The sequence below is a fragment of the Asterias amurensis genome, chromosome 17 (genome assembly GCF_032118995.1).
Source record: "Asterias amurensis chromosome 17, ASM3211899v1".
In the NCBI taxonomy this organism is placed as follows: Eukaryota; Metazoa; Echinodermata; class Asteroidea; order Forcipulatida; family Asteriidae; genus Asterias; species Asterias amurensis.
This window is the reverse complement of record NC_092664.1, coordinates 7,204,949-7,222,161: the sequence shown is the minus strand read 5'-3', so window position 1 is coordinate 7,222,161 and position 17,213 is coordinate 7,204,949. Positions and strand designations below refer to the sequence as shown.

General features: G+C 37.9%; 1 protein-coding gene across 3 annotated transcripts in view; it reads right to left on the bottom strand.

Moving 5' to 3' along the window:
• LOC139949457 (oxysterol-binding protein-related protein 1-like) overlaps positions 1–12,306 on the bottom strand; it is a 54,099-nt gene extending 41,793 nt beyond the window's left edge. For 2 of the 3 annotated variants that reach the window (XM_071947800.1, XM_071947802.1), the window contains exons 1-12: positions 12,189–12,306; positions 11,218–11,447; positions 10,408–10,568; positions 9,428–9,539; positions 8,472–8,557; positions 7,208–7,420; positions 6,633–6,665; positions 5,841–5,917; positions 5,232–5,295; positions 3,050–3,148; positions 1,500–1,631; positions 529–646 (exon numbers count right to left, since the gene is read on the bottom strand). In XM_071947800.1, the coding sequence (XP_071803901.1) occupies positions 529–646; positions 1,500–1,631; positions 3,050–3,148; positions 5,232–5,295; positions 5,841–5,917; positions 6,633–6,665; positions 7,208–7,420; positions 8,472–8,557; positions 9,428–9,539; positions 10,408–10,568; positions 11,218–11,386 (1,264 nt within the window). In that variant the 5' untranslated portion in view covers positions 11,387–11,447; positions 12,189–12,306. The remainder of the gene's footprint in view (positions 1–528; positions 647–1,499; positions 1,632–3,049; positions 3,149–5,231; positions 5,296–5,840; positions 5,918–6,632; positions 6,666–7,207; positions 7,421–8,471; positions 8,558–9,427; positions 9,540–10,407; positions 10,569–11,217; positions 11,448–12,188) is intronic. The other variant, XM_071947803.1, reaches the window with a different exon arrangement.
• Between the last annotated feature and the right edge of the window lie 4,907 nt (positions 12,307–17,213).

Genomic DNA, 17,213 nt, shown 5'->3' with positions numbered 1-17,213 from the left:
TGAATTGCGAAGGACGCGGCTACGTGTTCAAGAAGCAGGCATGCAAGGGCGCCTTTGGCTGCCAGCCACATCAACCCATTATGACAACGAAGCACAGCCAAGATCGAAAGTGTTTGATTTTCTCCGAGGGAGGAAAACCGGATGTTCTGGAAAACCCTCGTGGCACAGCAGAGAACTATGGTACTGTATCATGCCAAGGACCGTCAACCGTGTCAAGACCAGGCGTCAAACCTACACTATGTTACTCAACCACCAGAACCTCAGTTTTAATACACTAGACAGTTCTCAGCCATGACACCCCCACAAAAATCCAGCTGTTTTCCTGCAGCCGATTTCACGAAATGCTAGGATTAATCCTAACCCGAGTTAGGACAAGTAACTTGTCCAAACTTAGGATGGGTTCAATGCGTCCTACATTTGATACGGAACTGAACCCGTCCCAAGTCCTATAAAGTTAGGAAGAGTTAGCTGAAATAGACAGCTGGACTTTGGTAAATTTGGTTCTTGGGCCGAAAAGTTCAAACTCACCAATATAAGTAACGAGTGATGCAACATCTTTGGTAGCTCCTTTCTTCAGACACATCTCAACAAACGTCACAAAACCCTCAACAGTTTGCTCCAATACGCGCTGTTTGGTCTGAGCTTTCTGTTTGGTTTAAAATATTCACAAGTTCAAATAATATTTCTATAGTATGGAAGATTTAACACACTGATTAAAGGTACAAGTTAAAAGTATAAGTGATTATGTTCATAGGTGCAGCTAGGCGCATCCAGACCATTCAACAACATAGTCTGAACATCCAAGAAGGAAATAGCTAAAAACTTGTTGTGTCTGTGCTTTTTTCACAAAAATCCTTCTTTTATTCTCTCTTACAAATTTTTGCATTTTCTCTCTTTTGATTTTGTTTCGTGTGTTCCAACATATTGTGGTTAAACCAGCCCCTTCCCCCTACCTCCTCCCCCCCACCCCCCACTATTCTCCTTCTTCAATATTCATCCCAGGTTGCTCCTTCCACTGCTCTCTGCCTCTCTCTCTCTTTTCATTTCTTTCCACTTAACTTGTTACACCAGTATTATTCATCATGTACATTGTCTTAACACTAATAAAATAACCCAGTGCACTTATCGAAAAGAGAAGGGGTTCGCCCTGGTGTTCCTGGCTGTGGCTGCTGTATGCGACGTTACACCTTGTAAACCTATATAAGGTGTTACATAATTGGGTCTCAGAATTCATCTTGGCAATTACCTGTCTTTCTGAAAGTTTGTATTTGCTCAGCGCCTTGAGTACCTTGTTTGGTAGATACGTGCCCTATATAAGACTCCGATATTATTGATATTATTATAATTAGTCTTTGAGAAAAAATTTATAGGGTCGAAACATCAACCATTAACTATGTTTTGCATTACCATAGGACCTTTTGGTTGGTAGCAGTTTGCAGCTAAATCTATTTTCTCAGATTAGTACCTCTATTACAGGTTTTTATGATTATGATTTTTACCTTTAGTGAATCTGCAAGCGTGCCTAGAGACATGAAGTCATCAGAGACATCATCGTATTCATCATCGACGTATGTAGTTGTTGTGTAGTATTCACTGTAGGCTCTGTGACCTTGTAGCGCAGTTATCCACCCCTGAGGATTGTACATTATCAAAATGGCTTTCAGGTAACATTGATTTAAAACAAAATGATTGTTTTTGGATAAGTATTGTTTGAAGCTTTGCATGGTGTGGAGAAATAAGAAGAAACTATAAATAATTATGAACACACCTCTTGCTTTTTCTGTATTCGGGTTGGCTGAAACACGGTCACATGGGATGAACTAATATAGGCTAGTGCTCGCGCGGCGTGTTTTGCAGGAATAGTACCAGAGCGGGCACTAGTCTTTGCAAATAGTGCCCGCGGTAACAGCGCCCTCTCTTGACTTGAACCGTGAACAAACTACAAAATTCCTTTTTCTGTTCTTATTTGACATTTTAAGACTGGCTGTGTTATACAACACATATTGACTGTCATAATTCGGTAACTATGTGCGTCTATTCCCCCTCGAGCCTGTGAGTGACCAGAAGAGGGGCCTATTTCCCTCAGCCTTCGGCCTCAGGAAATAGGTCGCTCTTCTGGTCACTCAAAGTCCCTCGTGGGAATAGACGTATACTAGTTACCTCGTTGCCAGTCAATATGTGTATAATAGCAAACTTTCGGGTACAACATAGAGCTATATAAAAGAACATAATTATTATACAGCTCTATGGGATACAACCATGTTTTTGGATGTTGGAAAATTCAGCACTGGAAGGTATAATAAAATATAATGGTATTTTACACCATTTTAACGCGAGGTTAAAGACTTGAACAAATCTTTAAGACTTTGGAAAGAAGAAAATTTGTGGCGTGTCGTGGCCAAGCAGTCTAGTATACAAGACCCAAGCTCTTGTGTTGTCTGCAGCAAAGTGTAGGTTTCAATCCTGCAAGGCACCTAACCATAATTGCTTCATAAAAAGATAGGTAGGTCTTGGTACATTCTGTTCTACCAGCCAGGCTCCTAGTGGATGATACCAATGCCTACATCACTACGGATTGTAAAGAGAAGGGGTTTGCCCTGGTGTTCCTGGCTGTGGCTGCTGTATGCGCCGTAGCACCTTGTAAACCCTTATAAGGTGCTAAATAATTGGGTCTCAAAATTCATCACTGCAATTACCTATCTTTCTGAAAGTTTGTATATACTCAGCGCCTTGAGTACCTTGTTTGGTAGATACGTGCGCTATATAAGACTTCGATATTATAATATTATTTACCATGTTATAGCCTCAGGAGTAGCTGGCAATGTGCCCCTGGTTGCACCAGTTGATTGGGTCGATAGCCAAAATCAGTTAAGTGTAGCCCTCACCTTAAAGTGGCCGCCCGGCCTTGTGATGTAAAGATTTTTCTCATTAAACAAAAATAAAAAAAATTATAAATTAAAAATAAAATTCAAAGAAAACTCACCTGCCTGGTCATTAAACAAAAATTAAAAAAATTATAAATTAAAAATAAAATTCAAAGAAAACTCACCTGCCTGGTCAAATTGGAGCCTTCGTTTATGGTAAGCCAGGTATGTACAGTATTGCTGGAATACTGGATAGTAAATGTACAAGGGTCCACTGCACTGGCCTGTATCAATTCAATTAAACATATTATTAAAAGAAGTTGCTGAGATTAATGTTAAAGCGGTTACTCATAAACTCTTAAGTGTCCTGTATGAAATATGTGTAATGCTACGTAATTTTAAGGCAGAGTTTTAGATGGGTAACAAATTTATGACCCGTATAAAAACCTGTAAGCACAAAAAGTTGCTTAGAATGAAATTTATTCCTTGATAAAAACAGGCATTACCAACCAAATTTCCATTTGTTGCATATAGCTTGATGTTGGTATTCAGCTGTTGTTTGCTAAATCCAGAAAATCACATGGAATTGGGCCTTGGTGAGAAGCGCTGCAGCTGTAACCTTCGAAGTAACATATGGTTTGAGTAATTGAAAAAAAAATCTGTAAATTATACAGGTTTTATTTAAGTTGCAAACAAAAATTCGGGAAGGATACACTGGGGCCAAGGCATACAGCACAACATTAACTAACATTTATCTGTTTGGCTTCTGACTCACTGTCAACCCGAACAAATATATTGAAAAAATAGGGAGACCACCAACATATAGGGCTAGAGCTCAGTTGGAAGAGCGCCAGCACATCAAACCTGAGGTCACTGGTTCAAATCCCGCACTAGTCAGTTTTCTATGTTCAACCCCAAATTATTTTACAAATTTGTTTGGTCACAGCATGAGCTTTCACAAAATTCGTGTTAAAGGGTGCTTGTTATAGGGCCTGCATGCCAATTATTTATGATTATTATTATTATTTAACACAGTCCAAAACTTGACCCAATTAGTTGGCAGGAGCTAGGGTTAGAAATGTAATACCACCCCTCACTTTTTGTTGTAACTGTGTACGTTTAAAGATGATCAGTTTATTTTATTCCATACATTTTAATTATTTATTGAACAAAGGCAACTTAAAATTGTGTGCAGTATGTAGACAACTTCACCTTTGGACTAGTGATAAGGTTGAAACATGCTGCCCCAGTGCTGTGGTTTTTAGATTTGCAACGCTAAATCAGGAGTCATAATATGAAATATTATTTCTCTGTGTGTCTCTGTGCAGTGCATGTAAGCTAAGCTTGTGCAGTATTAGATGCGCACCAGTGCTTAATTTCAAACAGTTTTTCTGCTAAGCATAAAATAAGTTGGGCACCAGTAAAATACAAAGTGTTCACTTCGATGAATTTTGTTTCCAATACCTGCTAAGCAAGATTTTTCTTTGGCTATAAAGTTTTTGTGCTTACAGGGTTTGAATTTAGGCCTATAACATGCATTTTGACTCCCCAAAATGACAGACCCGATTGGCAAACCATCCAGTAGCTGATTGTGAAATCAGTAAATTTTCAAAATTACCTCATTCCCATAACCCCCACCCCCCAAAACAGGGTGTAGTCTGGGGCCAATTTCATAGCGCTGTTTACAGTCAGGAATTTATGTGCTCACTTTAGCAGAAAAAAAGGCGTAACATCTTTAAGCAAATTTCATAGATTATCAAAGAAAATTAGGCGGCAAGTTTGCGCGTTGAACATGGATTTGCATCTACGTCTGTTTAGTACTGTACAAACGCCTGGTGTGGTTATATATCCTGTTTGCATTAATTTTTTCGTCAATCATTTTCATACAGTCATGTTAGCATGCCTTTTCAGGGTAGCAGCACTGTGAAATGGAAATCGCACAGTAAGCACAAAATCATCCTTTAAAGACACTGGACACTATTGGTAATTGTCAAAGACAAGACTTCCCACTTGGTGTATCTCAACGTATGCATAAAATAACAAAGCTCTGAAAATTTGAGCTTGATTGGTCATCGGAGTTGAGAGATAACTACATGTATGAAAAAAAAAACACCCTTGTCACACGAAGTTGTGTGCTTTCAGATGCTTGATTTCAAGACCTCAATTTCTAAATCTGAGGTCTTTCTCAAAAACTACGTTTCTTCAGAGGGAGCCGTTTCTCAGCATGTTTTATACTATAAACCTCTCCCCAATACTCGTAACCAAGTAAGGTTTTATGCTAATAATTATTTTGAGTAATTACCAATAGTGTCCACTGCCTTTAAGCAGATCTATGATATTGGACCCAAGACTATTGTGTTCCTTCACCTCAAACTCAGCGTGATCCAGATATTTGAAGCCTACGCGTTTAACACCCGCCACCGCATCAGCCCTGCCATGTCAAAATAAACAATCCACTGTCAAATCAAAATTTTCAAGAAGTGCTTCAAGTAAAACAACGCAAACAAACTAAACTAAAAACAAACTAAATAAAACCATGCACTAAAACAGCAAAGCAATACAATGAGTGATAATCAAAACACAGAACAACTTCAAGCAATGACTTGAACGAGCCATTTCGGAGTTAGACTGGTAACAGAGGCAGTCTTATGATCATTATTTTTTGTTTCAAAGATTTTAAGTGTGCTTTATAAACTTGTCTTGATACAAAGAGCTACTCCAGAAGCTTCTTCCCTCGTACTGCATCTCTTTGGAACTGATCCTTGCCTGGTGCACGTTTCCCTTCATCCTATGATCTGCACTCTTTTAAGAGGAATATAAATTCCTACCTTCAGATCCACTGAGTTTCTGCATTTCTATGTTTTTTTCCTTGTAGCCCATTACCTAGAGTGGCTTTAAGCCTTGTTTTGGGCGAACTTGCATGAAAAAAAGAAAATAAGTGTTCCAAGGAAGAATAGCCGTTGAAGTCACACCTACCTTTTACTGTAGTAAGTCAGCACGCCTCTGTCAAGCACAACCCAGTATTCTTTCAAAATACCAGTGAATTTGGAGGACTAAAAAGAAAACCACACCATGAAAATCTTGATTGGTCAATGAGTCAAAATATCAAATATAAATTATACAAACAAAGTCAGACTATTGCACAGGCTTGGCTCTTCACAGAGGCATTATAAGCAATTGTGCCCCTTGTTGGCTGAAGCACGTTTGGTGTTCATAGCCACAAGCGTGTTGGCACGTAAGTGTTTGCAGGGGAAAACATCAAGCAACACGAAACGTTACGTTTGCATACGCACAACCATTAAACACAGTGTGCAAATTGATAAATAATAATAATAATAATAAACAACGCTTATAAAGCGCCTTACATCCATGACTGGACCCCAAGGCGCTGTACACATTAAAAATAGCTGCAAACAAGAGCAAAAAACCCACGAGCATAAAATATTTCTAAAAATATAAACCATAAAATGGACCAGCCAATAGTTAAAACCACAAAACGCGAAATTAAAAAAGTTATGGAAAAGCACTACTATAAAAAGATTAGTTAAACTTACAATACTTTAAAAAGTACTTTAAACTGCTGAGGGACAGAAATTTAAAAACTTTACAAAAAGACAAGTTCAGGGGTTGTGGTTGTGCGCTAAATGAACTCGCCTTTTGTTCGGTCTTTTTAAACACTACCACGGCTATGTCAGTTTTGAAAGACTCTTTAAGACCTCGTCGCCACTCTTTTATAACCTCACAAATTCTCAATTTAAATTGACTTACCTTTAATAATGGACCTTCCAATTTTGTGACAAACTGCTTAAACAAAACAGAGAGAAGTTTTGGTTTGATTGAAAATACATCTGCACTGAGTGTAACTATTTCAATATTTCATAAAATAACATCACAGGCGCCTGTTATTGTTTTTTTTTTCAAGGAACTCTGGAAAGTACCGAGTTTATAGTGCTAACACACATCAGTGTTTTGGGGTAAAACCAAAATGAATATTCTATCCCTTATGCAAATGTATCATCTATTACATTTAAATACTAACAGGTTAGTTCATAAAATATGATGATGGTGCACCAATGGTGCACCATCCCTTTATGTTTTGTTACTTGACAGCTAGGTTGGCAAGAATGTACCCTTCCAAAAAACAAAGAGTTTATAATAGGTTTCTGAAAAATGAAACAATTAAAATGAATGTGCTAACCAATGATGCATCATCCCTTTATGATAGAGGTCTTGAAAACGTTAAAGGATTGGATTTAATTGTTGTTCTTCCGAAAAAAAGATGGTGAGAAATTGCAAAAGTAGCAAAAAGAAGTTGACAAAAATTCCCTAACTAAATTCCTTACCTTGACTGATTTAACATGAAGAAGTTGTTTCATCTGTTGAGACTGTGCAAGGTCAAGTGCCGTATGACCTTTCTTATTAGGAATGGCGGAGTTAGCGCCATGTTGGATTAAAAGTTTAGCAACTTCTCTCTGGTCTCGGTAGCTTGCTGAGTGAAGCGCTGTGTTGCCGACCATGTCTATACTGTTGATGTTAGGTGGGCGAGGACCAACTAACTGTAAGGATGTAAATTAACCTTAAAGGAACACGTTGCCTTGGATCGGTCGAGTTGGTCTTTGAAAAGCGTTTGTAACCGTTTTTAAAAAATGCATATGGGTAGAAAGATGTTGTAAAAGTAGAATACAATGATCCACACAAACATGCCTCGAAATTGTGTGGTTTTCCTTTTACCTTGTCGACTAACACGTCGGCCATTTATGGGGGTCAAAATTTTGACTCCCATAAATGGCCGACCATGTTAGTTCGCACAGTAGAAGGAAAACCACGCAATTTTGAGGCAAACTTGTGTGGATCATTGTATTCTACTTTTAAAACATCTTTCCAACCATATGCATTTTATAAAATACGGTTACAAACGCTTTTGTTTTGACCAACTCGTCCGATCCAAGGCAACGTGTTCCTTTAATGTAAACATGACTAGTCAAGGATTTGGTTTCATTTCATTTCAAGGACTCTTAGAAAAGCAAACTAAATCACTGTACTAGCCAAGGACCCAATGTAGAGAAGACAAGGAAGGAAGTTTCAGTTTAAGATGTGGTAGAAAAACCCACACAGTCAGGTAGGGACTAAAAACCCAATCCACAGAGTGCACCCAGCATGATTCAAACGGAGGTCTTAGAGATGGAAGCTGATGAAAGATACCACTACGAGGTATCTACTAGCCCTAGGTTGCAGTCTCCATGTTTTGTAATTATTATGTTGGTTGATGGTGACATAGTCATACGAAACCGTTCAACCTGTACTAGCGTGTAGCCAGATATCACACCCAAGTTTACCCCAGGGGGGTCCATACTCGACAAGCTTTGCTTTTTATGGGCCCCCTCCAACTCCATCACCTTGTGCTCTGTAAGTTTTTTTGCTTGTTGTCCGTAATTTATATTTTGCCTTTGCTTGTAAATGTAGTATTATAGTATTACTTCATGTATTATCATTATTCCATTTGCTTGTAAAACATAGTTCTTTATTCACTGCTAATTGTTTTGTTTATTTGTTTGGATTTTGAAATAAAGTGAATTGAAAAAGATGCAGTGCGTGTATGTCACTTACCAATCTTTCTACATCTTCTAAGATCCCCTCCGATGCTGCTCTCAATAACTGCTGCTCTAACCTCAGCTTCTGAGCTTGTTCAATAGCTGTTTACAGAAACACAATTTCTTTCATAGTTAGAATTGTGTGGTGTGTTGTGGTCGAGCGGATAAGAACACCGGACTTGTGCTCTGGCGTTTCTTATCGGTAGAGTGTGGGTTTGAGTCTCGTTTGTGACACTTGTGTCTGTAAGCAAGACACTTAACCATTATTGCTGCATCCTTCTGTATTTTTAAAGTTTTGTTTTCAAAACCTAGTATCTTTGTTTTTACAATCAAGTTTTGAAAAGGTATTCAAGTTTGATTGCAAGGTATTTTATAAAATAAAAGTTTTGACCAACACATCATAAATGTTGTCTTTAGTTTGTATCATTCATCTTCTTTGGCAGCCTTCAGAAAAGCTCTCAAAATCTATTTATATGACTCATAATCTTGTTGTATGTTGCATGTTTATCCTTTTTTGCTATTTTTATTTAGTGATACATTTTTTGAAAGAGCACTTTATAAATGCCTTTGTTGTATAGTATAGTATGAATCATTTATCGTCATGTTGAATAGATCAAACAGCTGGTTGGGATGGTCTAATGCAACAAAACCAGAAACCAAAGATTATAGAGCGCTGCAAGGCGCAAGATGCGGAACTGAAGCTTTATCTATTGTTGGAACGTGAAATACACATGGGCGCCATTTCAGCAAGTGAATGTTTTGTTTCCCATTGATAGGAATGGTCATTGTCTGCACTGATCTACTGTTGTATCAAAAGAGTTACTTGCCGAAATGGCGTCCAGTGGGATTTCACATTTTAGCCCGAGTTCGACATCTTGCGCCTTGCAGCGCTCTATAATCTTTGCCAGAAACTGAACAGGCCAAATGTTAGAAGGTGCACAACAATAACACAGGATATCCAAGACAACTCACCAATTAGCATCTTGATGATATCTTCACCATAAGCAATATCCCTTGCCATATGACCTTCTCCATTAACGATAGTCACATCGGATCCATACTTGAGGAGCAAAGCCACTAACTCCTGAAATACAAAAAAATTACAGGGTTTGTAACTTTGTTGAAGTACATTCATTCCAATCCTCTAGTTTTCAAGGAACCTGTCATAAAGGAATGGTACATACATTCAATCTAATCCTCTCATTCAAGCGAGGTCTGTGATAGCACCATGTCTGCGATATGCACTATACTCTTTTGAGTAATGTTGGTTCTGAGAAGAACCGGTGGTATGGTTGAAGAACCGGTGGTATGGTTGAAAACTCAACGTTTCAATCACTAGTGTAAAACGGTTCTGAGAAGAACTGGTGGTTGAGACAACTCAACGTTTCAATCGAAGGTTGAGCTGTCAACTACCAAATCTTTTCAGAACAAGATAGACACGGTGCTACTGCAAACCTCACCTGGTTCTACCCCAGCCATGAAGAGTTTCAAATTCCTCTTCCTCTCATTCTCAAGAAAGTTTCAACTCATTGGTTTTTTGGAAGGGTACAATATCACACGGTTAAAGGCAGTGGACACTATTGGTAATTACTCAAAATAATTATTGGCATAAAACCTCACTTGGTAACGAGTAATGGGGAGAGAATGATAATATAAAGCATTGTGAGAAACGGCTCCCTCTAAAGTGATGTAGTTTTTGAGAAAGAAGTAATTTTCCAAGAATTTGATTTTGAGACCTCAGAATTAGAATTTGAGTGTGACAAGGGTGTTTTTTCTTTCATAGTTATCCCGTAACTTCGACGACCAATTGAGCTCAAATTTTCACAGGTTAGTTACTTTATTCATATGTTGATGTACACCAAGCGAGAAGACTGGTCTTTGATAATTACCAATAGTTTCCGGTGTCTTAAAGTGGTAATTTTAAGCCCTACAAAGAACTAATTTCCATGTACCGTTCTTCCAGTGAAGGCTGCCCGGTGTAAAGGTGTATCTCCATTCTGGTTGACTATATTAACATCCGCCTCGTGAAGGAGCAAGATGGTAGCAACCTCAATGTGCCCAAAATAGGAAGCAAGATGTAATGGACTCCAACCTAAGTTAGCTTTGCTTGTACCTTTAAGATAATTAGTAGAAAATGATGATAAAAATATGATTATATACATGTACGTCAATGTCCTTAATTCCAGATGTATTTCTTTAAGGGTTACGATAATGGGTTAGAGTGTATGGGTTAGTAAGTAGTTAGGGTTAGAGCTAGGGTCAGGGCCAGGGGTTGAATGTTAGCAGTTGGGGTCAGGGTTGGTCGTTGTAGGGGTTAGAGTTATGGTGCAAATGGTTCTAACCATCCAAGGTCAAATTTCGTGATCCACTGATTCCCAACAAATAATAATAGTAATAATAATAGTGGCTTCTTATATTGCGCGCATCCGTCACTCAGTGATGCTCAAGGCGCTTTAACATACAGTCTTTACTTCCTACCATCCATCTGAATGAGTGTGTTTTCTCGAAGAACCACCTTAGTAAAAAAAAATTGAATATTTTAAGACCTGGAGTTATAGTTTTGGGTTATGGTAAGTGTTAGTTGGGGTCAAGCTTAGAGTTAGGAGTAAGGGATATGGACAGGATAGAGTTAGGTTTGGAGTAAGGTTAGGGTAGGGGTGAGAGTCACAGGGATAGGATTAGGCTGCAGGGAACATTAGGGTTTGGTAAGGGTTAGGGTAATTAAATTAAGGGTTAGGGGCAGGATTAAGTTATATGCTTACCTTTGCAGTTAACATTCAATTGAAGAGCGCCCAAACTGTGCTGATCAAGTAGGTGTTTCACCGAGTCGGTGTCTCCATTCCTCGCTGCGTAAAGAAGTTTGTCCTCATGGGTCAAGAACACTAGTGGATGATCATTTGAACCAGACGACCCTTTTTCACTCGACGCCATTTCATGATTTTCAAATAGATTAAATTGATGTTGAGCTGATTAGCATGTTAGCAGACTACCTCTGGTAGAAAGACAAAATAAATACAAAATTTAGACCTTCGTATATTTCATTGTTTATTATTATTATTTGTCATTTTCCCCGCCAGTTCTATGATTGGACTGTTGTTGTTTTTCAAGTGCAGGTTGAAACACTTAAAAGTAAGACAATTGCCCCAACTCTGATGCAGAATAATAACACATCACCAAGATTGTTAAAACTTACACACAAATGCCCCCAACAAAACAATAAGAAAAACAAAACCAAACAAGATTTGATAAAACATTTTAAATAATTAACAAACAACTTCAAAAAAACCTACCTATTGAGTATTATAAAACAATACAACATTCAATTTTCAATATTTCAATAACAAAGCATCTCTGTCTGAAACTGTCCGTTGAGACTGTACTACAGTCTGTAGTGTACTGTAAGTGTAGTTCAGTACGGATATTTTTCCGCACGTCGCCACCAATTTATCCGCCCTTAATTAACTGACTACTAATTCTATAGCCTATACAATAATAAGTGTAGGCCTACCAATAACTTTATTATAAATAGTACTATTAGTATTACTCTGATATTACTAGTTTGTTTACATCAGTCTGTCGAGCTAGTACTGGGTTGTGTATGTACACTGTATCACTGGTATCACACAACATTAACAATCACCAACCCATTATTGCCGTACCGTACACATGGTCTCGCTCGTAAATACGGTGGTTTCTAATTTAGTTTTTTCATGGAAATCCAAATGAAACTTACCATTCACTACTCTCCAGACAGTGGAAGCGTTTTAGTTGAATATGCATCTTCTTTTACTTCGATCAGGGGTCCACTTTAAACGCAAAGCAAGTAGTAAACACAGTGCACTCAAGTATGGTGTACACAGCCGCCCTCCTTGCTCGATAGACTGGTCCCCTTGTACCAATGGTTTCATTTGACAGACTTGTGGCTTCCATAATCTGTCTTATGATTGGTCCGGAGAGTGATGAGCTGCGCCCATAGAGCTATGACTGCGCCATCGCAGGGTGTGGGGTTGCCCCATCGCCCGCAGGCTTGATTGGATTTTAAGCAACTTGTCGATTTTTTTTTTGCGGACTTGGCAATTATTTTATTTGGTTGTATGTAGACGTATTATAAAATACTAGACACACGGGTACATCATGTCCATACCAACTTATTAGGACGTGAGGTCAATGGGCATTTTGTCAGGATACTGCCGGGCGAGCAAGGCCGGTATCTGGAGTGTCTATGGGAGTGACGACTCACGCGTGGTTACTGCAGAGAGGGCGCTATATACATTAAGTGGTGGAGAAGTTGCAGGCTCGAAGAAATAATGATTAAAACCACTTTCTGGGTTTAGCCCCTGCTAACATGGAGGTCTTCCACGGCCTGGCCGACATAAAAACGGGTCAGACGGCTTGCGACCCGGAATCCGCGTCAATTCAGGAGCTTTTAGAGTGCATGCAGAAAGAAACAATCTGTCTTTAAAGGTGTGTGGGGGGGGGGGGGGGGGGGACATCGTTAGTTAAAGATCTACGGGGAAATTTTGAGGCCGTAGCTCTGGTGAGGAAGTCTGAGGGGTGACGTCCCCCCTTCCCCTGGACTTGTTTTTGCTATAGGTTTATTGTATCCAAAATTCAGTTATGGCTTCGTATCCATACTATTTCTGCATATTTAATGCACAGACGGCATTTATAATCCCGATTATCATCAGCATCGTCAAGGGTAAATCCAAACAATAAACATTTTTTAGGGGGGGGGGGCAAAAAAAGTTGGGAACGCGAAGCCTTTTTGGCGTTGGGTCCGGGCCCGCTTAAGGGGCCCGGGAAAATTTTGCATGTGCAATCTTAGGCCAATAAGAAGGTATAATGAATGAAACATAAAATGAAGCCTTGTTTTTAATCAAAAACATGTGGGACATTTGATATTGTGTCCCCCACCCTTTAAAAGTTTTTTTTTTTTTTTTTTTTTTTTTTTGGGGGGGGGGGGGGCTTTTCTCCTTGCCCCTTCCATGATTGACGCACATATGCTGTGTGTAATTTTCACCGATTAGCCTGGAAAATCCTGGAAAATCCAAAGACTTAAATTAGGCATAAACTAACTTTAACATACGTAATGTTTTATTTCCTTGAATTCGATGAAGTACACCGTTCCTTTACCATAATGATGTTTTTTCTAACCAAGTTCCTCGCTGTAATTCCGGTAGAGTAATGTACGCCGTGCGCCGCGTGAGTAGCCTCACATTCTCCAGAGGCAGATTATTTTATTTGCTCGAAATTTACCAACTTTCAGTAGGCACTGCGTCTTCTTGAATACCATGAATTAAAGACAACTTTTTCCTGAAATTAAACCTGCTTTATACTTGACTTTCAAAATCATGACACGCACAATACTTAATGTGAACCCCTGTATTATACCATAAGTTGTAAAACACGATTTACTAACATAACACAAAATAGCACAATTTGGCCGCACAGAGCCTCCATTACAAGCTATATTATCGTCGGAAGAAAATATTTTGTTAGTGACTTCTTCCATGGTTGACGTTTGGTGAACACATGTTACGTATTAAAATAAGCTTCTACAAATAAAATAGAAATTACTTTATTTATGACTTTCACACTTATGAAACTCAAAATAAATACATGGTGAAGCTCTCTTATACAATTGTCACAAACAACATAATAAAACAAAAACAAAAATAGCACAATACTGGCTGCAAGAGCCTTCCAATAACAAGCTATCTATCTTTGGAAGAAAAATGTTGTGTCAGTGACTTCTTCCAATGTTGACTTTTTGCTAAACTCACATTACAATATATAAATAAAACAGCTCTCAGAAGCTTCCATCATTTACTCGATGATATTTTTTTTTAACTTCGTGCACGATGTCAACAGCTTTCTCGCTTATTGACGATCTTTGTTCTTGCATATAATGATTACTAATAACTTTCCAATTAATTAAGCGTTATTGCATTATAGGGCAATAAATGTTTTAAACCTCTACACAAAGTTCGTTATTTCAATCATATAACATCCAAAGTTATCGAAGCACAGTTTCGTTGCAGTTCTAAGATTGACGCGGACTCCTCTCAATCGCGATCTTGATTGGTCCATCCATTGAAGCACACGCGATGACGTAATGTTTTTAATTCCAGTTTGCAGTGCACAAACGCTTATGTGAATGTGATGTCACGTGTTGACGTAAGACGTTGTTGTCTGTTTACCTGAAATGAGCAATGTTTGATGTTTGTAATTGTTGCGTCAGTTTAATTGTTTAGGTTTAGTTTAACTAATGCAGCAAGTACCTTTTCAATGTGTTAGTTGACTATTTCGACCACATTTTTAAAATTCATTCAATTACTTGATTCAGGCATTTCAGCTTCATCAATCACTCAGTACTCGTGTCATATCAAGTTGTTACTCACAGATTTGTTACGTTTAAACTGTTTAATTAGGCCTATTGTACAAATAAAAATAATAAAAAAATACTGTGGTATTCTCAGATGGTGAGATCGATACTATCTCCGGACCGCCATTATAGACGTGTCAATAATGTACCCTGTCTATACGGTATATTCGTGCATTGATCTTTGTCTGGACTCTGTGCCTATCCAGGATGATATTTTCCCTTAGCCAATCGGTTCCTTTTTGTTACAGAGTCCTGTCTTGTCAGCCAACATTTTTCCAAGCATAGACAAAAAAAAATTTCCTTAGCCAATCGGTTCATTTTTGATACAGAGTCCTGTCTTGTCAGCCAACATTTGTCTAAGCTAGACAAAAATGTGCAACGAGACGAGTTTCCCTGTGATATGCAAGTAAAAGTTATTCAATATGTACTCATGCATGTACAAAAACTTACCTTAATTTTGTTATCCATGATAAGAAAAATATCATGGGATGGGAACTGCATCTTTAAAAAAAAATCCAAAGTCCATATTTTTCTTATCTAATAATGTCACTTCTCTATCTATAGATATCTATCTATAGATAGAGAGACATTTGTGAGATAAGAAAAATGAGATAAGAAGAAACTGTCTCTTAACTATCGCACATCGATAAGCTAATGACAAGAGGCATGGGATGAGAAAGGGAAATTGTCCGGAGAGGGGAGAAAAGAAAAAAATAATAAATCCATACAAAATATAATATTTATACAATAATTTGTATGGCATAGACCACACTTACCCATCATGCCAATACTGCTACACTTGTACCTTATTAACTACTTACAACACATATTAACCACTAAAATAATACTGTTTACAGTCCGAGCATACCTAAGATATTATCATAGACATAACAAGTTGTAAATATTTCTGACACTGGTAAAATTGGTTATCCCTGACAAAAGCAAATAGTCACCGGGAGTGCATCTTAGACAAAGAGAGCCAGAGTCCATAGTTTGAGAAGAGACATTTTTTATAAGATAAGACAAAAGAAAGGAAAAGAGACTATTTGTTCAGATGTTAACTTCCCTTAGGAAAATTTATTTAATATTTAAAGTCTAGTGTACATAATTTATTGTTCGTTTAGTAGATTGTTTGGGTCAGTAATGTTGGTGTTGAGTTTTGCCCTGCATCGCATTGCGTATAATAAACAAATGAAATGTTCAAAAGTCAGCTTTCTCCCCGCAGTCATTTAAAGTTATGCAATTCATAGACCCTATAATCCTGTTAGGTGAATTGAAGATCAATGTAGTTTTCCTCTTTTTCTCGTCTCCATTGAAAATTGTATTACTATTTCTTTTGTTGGTGCAATGAATGACATCATATCCGAGAGAAGTGTTGGTGCTGGAAGCTAAATTGGCATACAACAGTTCACGACCTTTCCGCATCATTGTTCAGTTCATGAATGAACAGGTGTGTGCACTGCGAGTTCAGCAATAGCTGAGTAGGGCTACCACATTTCAATTCAGGCTATAATTATGGCTACAACTTTTGTTTGAATTAAGTACAATGATAATGTATTTTTTAAGTTTTAACATGACCAAATTTATTCTTTTAAGAGCATGTGCGTACACACATTTTATGCAAAAAACACAGCATATATTGTGGTACTACTAGTATCAAAAGTTCAGAAAAATTTCCACAACACATTTTTTAATGAGGTTTAGAATAATATTCCCTTTTAAAACATATTATCGTTTATTAATTGTCTGTTAATTTTTGTTAAACCTGTCTCATTGCATTATGTATTGCTTTCAAATTTGACCCAAGGTAGATTTAAGTTGGTATTTCATGCAGTGACTCATCTGTGAAACCTTGCAAATGAGTACCAGTCATCGTCACTAAGAATTGTTGATCGGTGTTTTTATTTTTGAGAAACAATTATTTTTGTTAAGCAAGTATTGTTTTTGCACGAGCAGATTTTTGAGCATGAACACAATAACTACAGTTTATGAGGAGTTTGGTTGTGAATCTGTGTTCATATATCATGCATAAAAATACAACATTTAAAAAAATGTTCCACGTTTTTCGGAAAAAAACTAGGGTAATCAACACTGAGCTAAACATTGTTTGTCGCTTAAAGATTTGCAGTAAACATGGAAACAATATCTCTCTATATTCATGAGAATTTTCTGCCTTACTGAGTATTGGTGTTTTGTTTTTGTGTTGACTCATTGACTCACCCCCTCCTGGTCTGGCTTGAACTCGACACAAGAACTCAACAAGGACGACAATATTCCTCATTCTGCTTGGAGAAAAAAACTGTCTCTCTTGATGAACAAAATTTGAGTGCAAGTTTCAGTACAACATTCGCCGTCAAGCAACAGTCACAGACT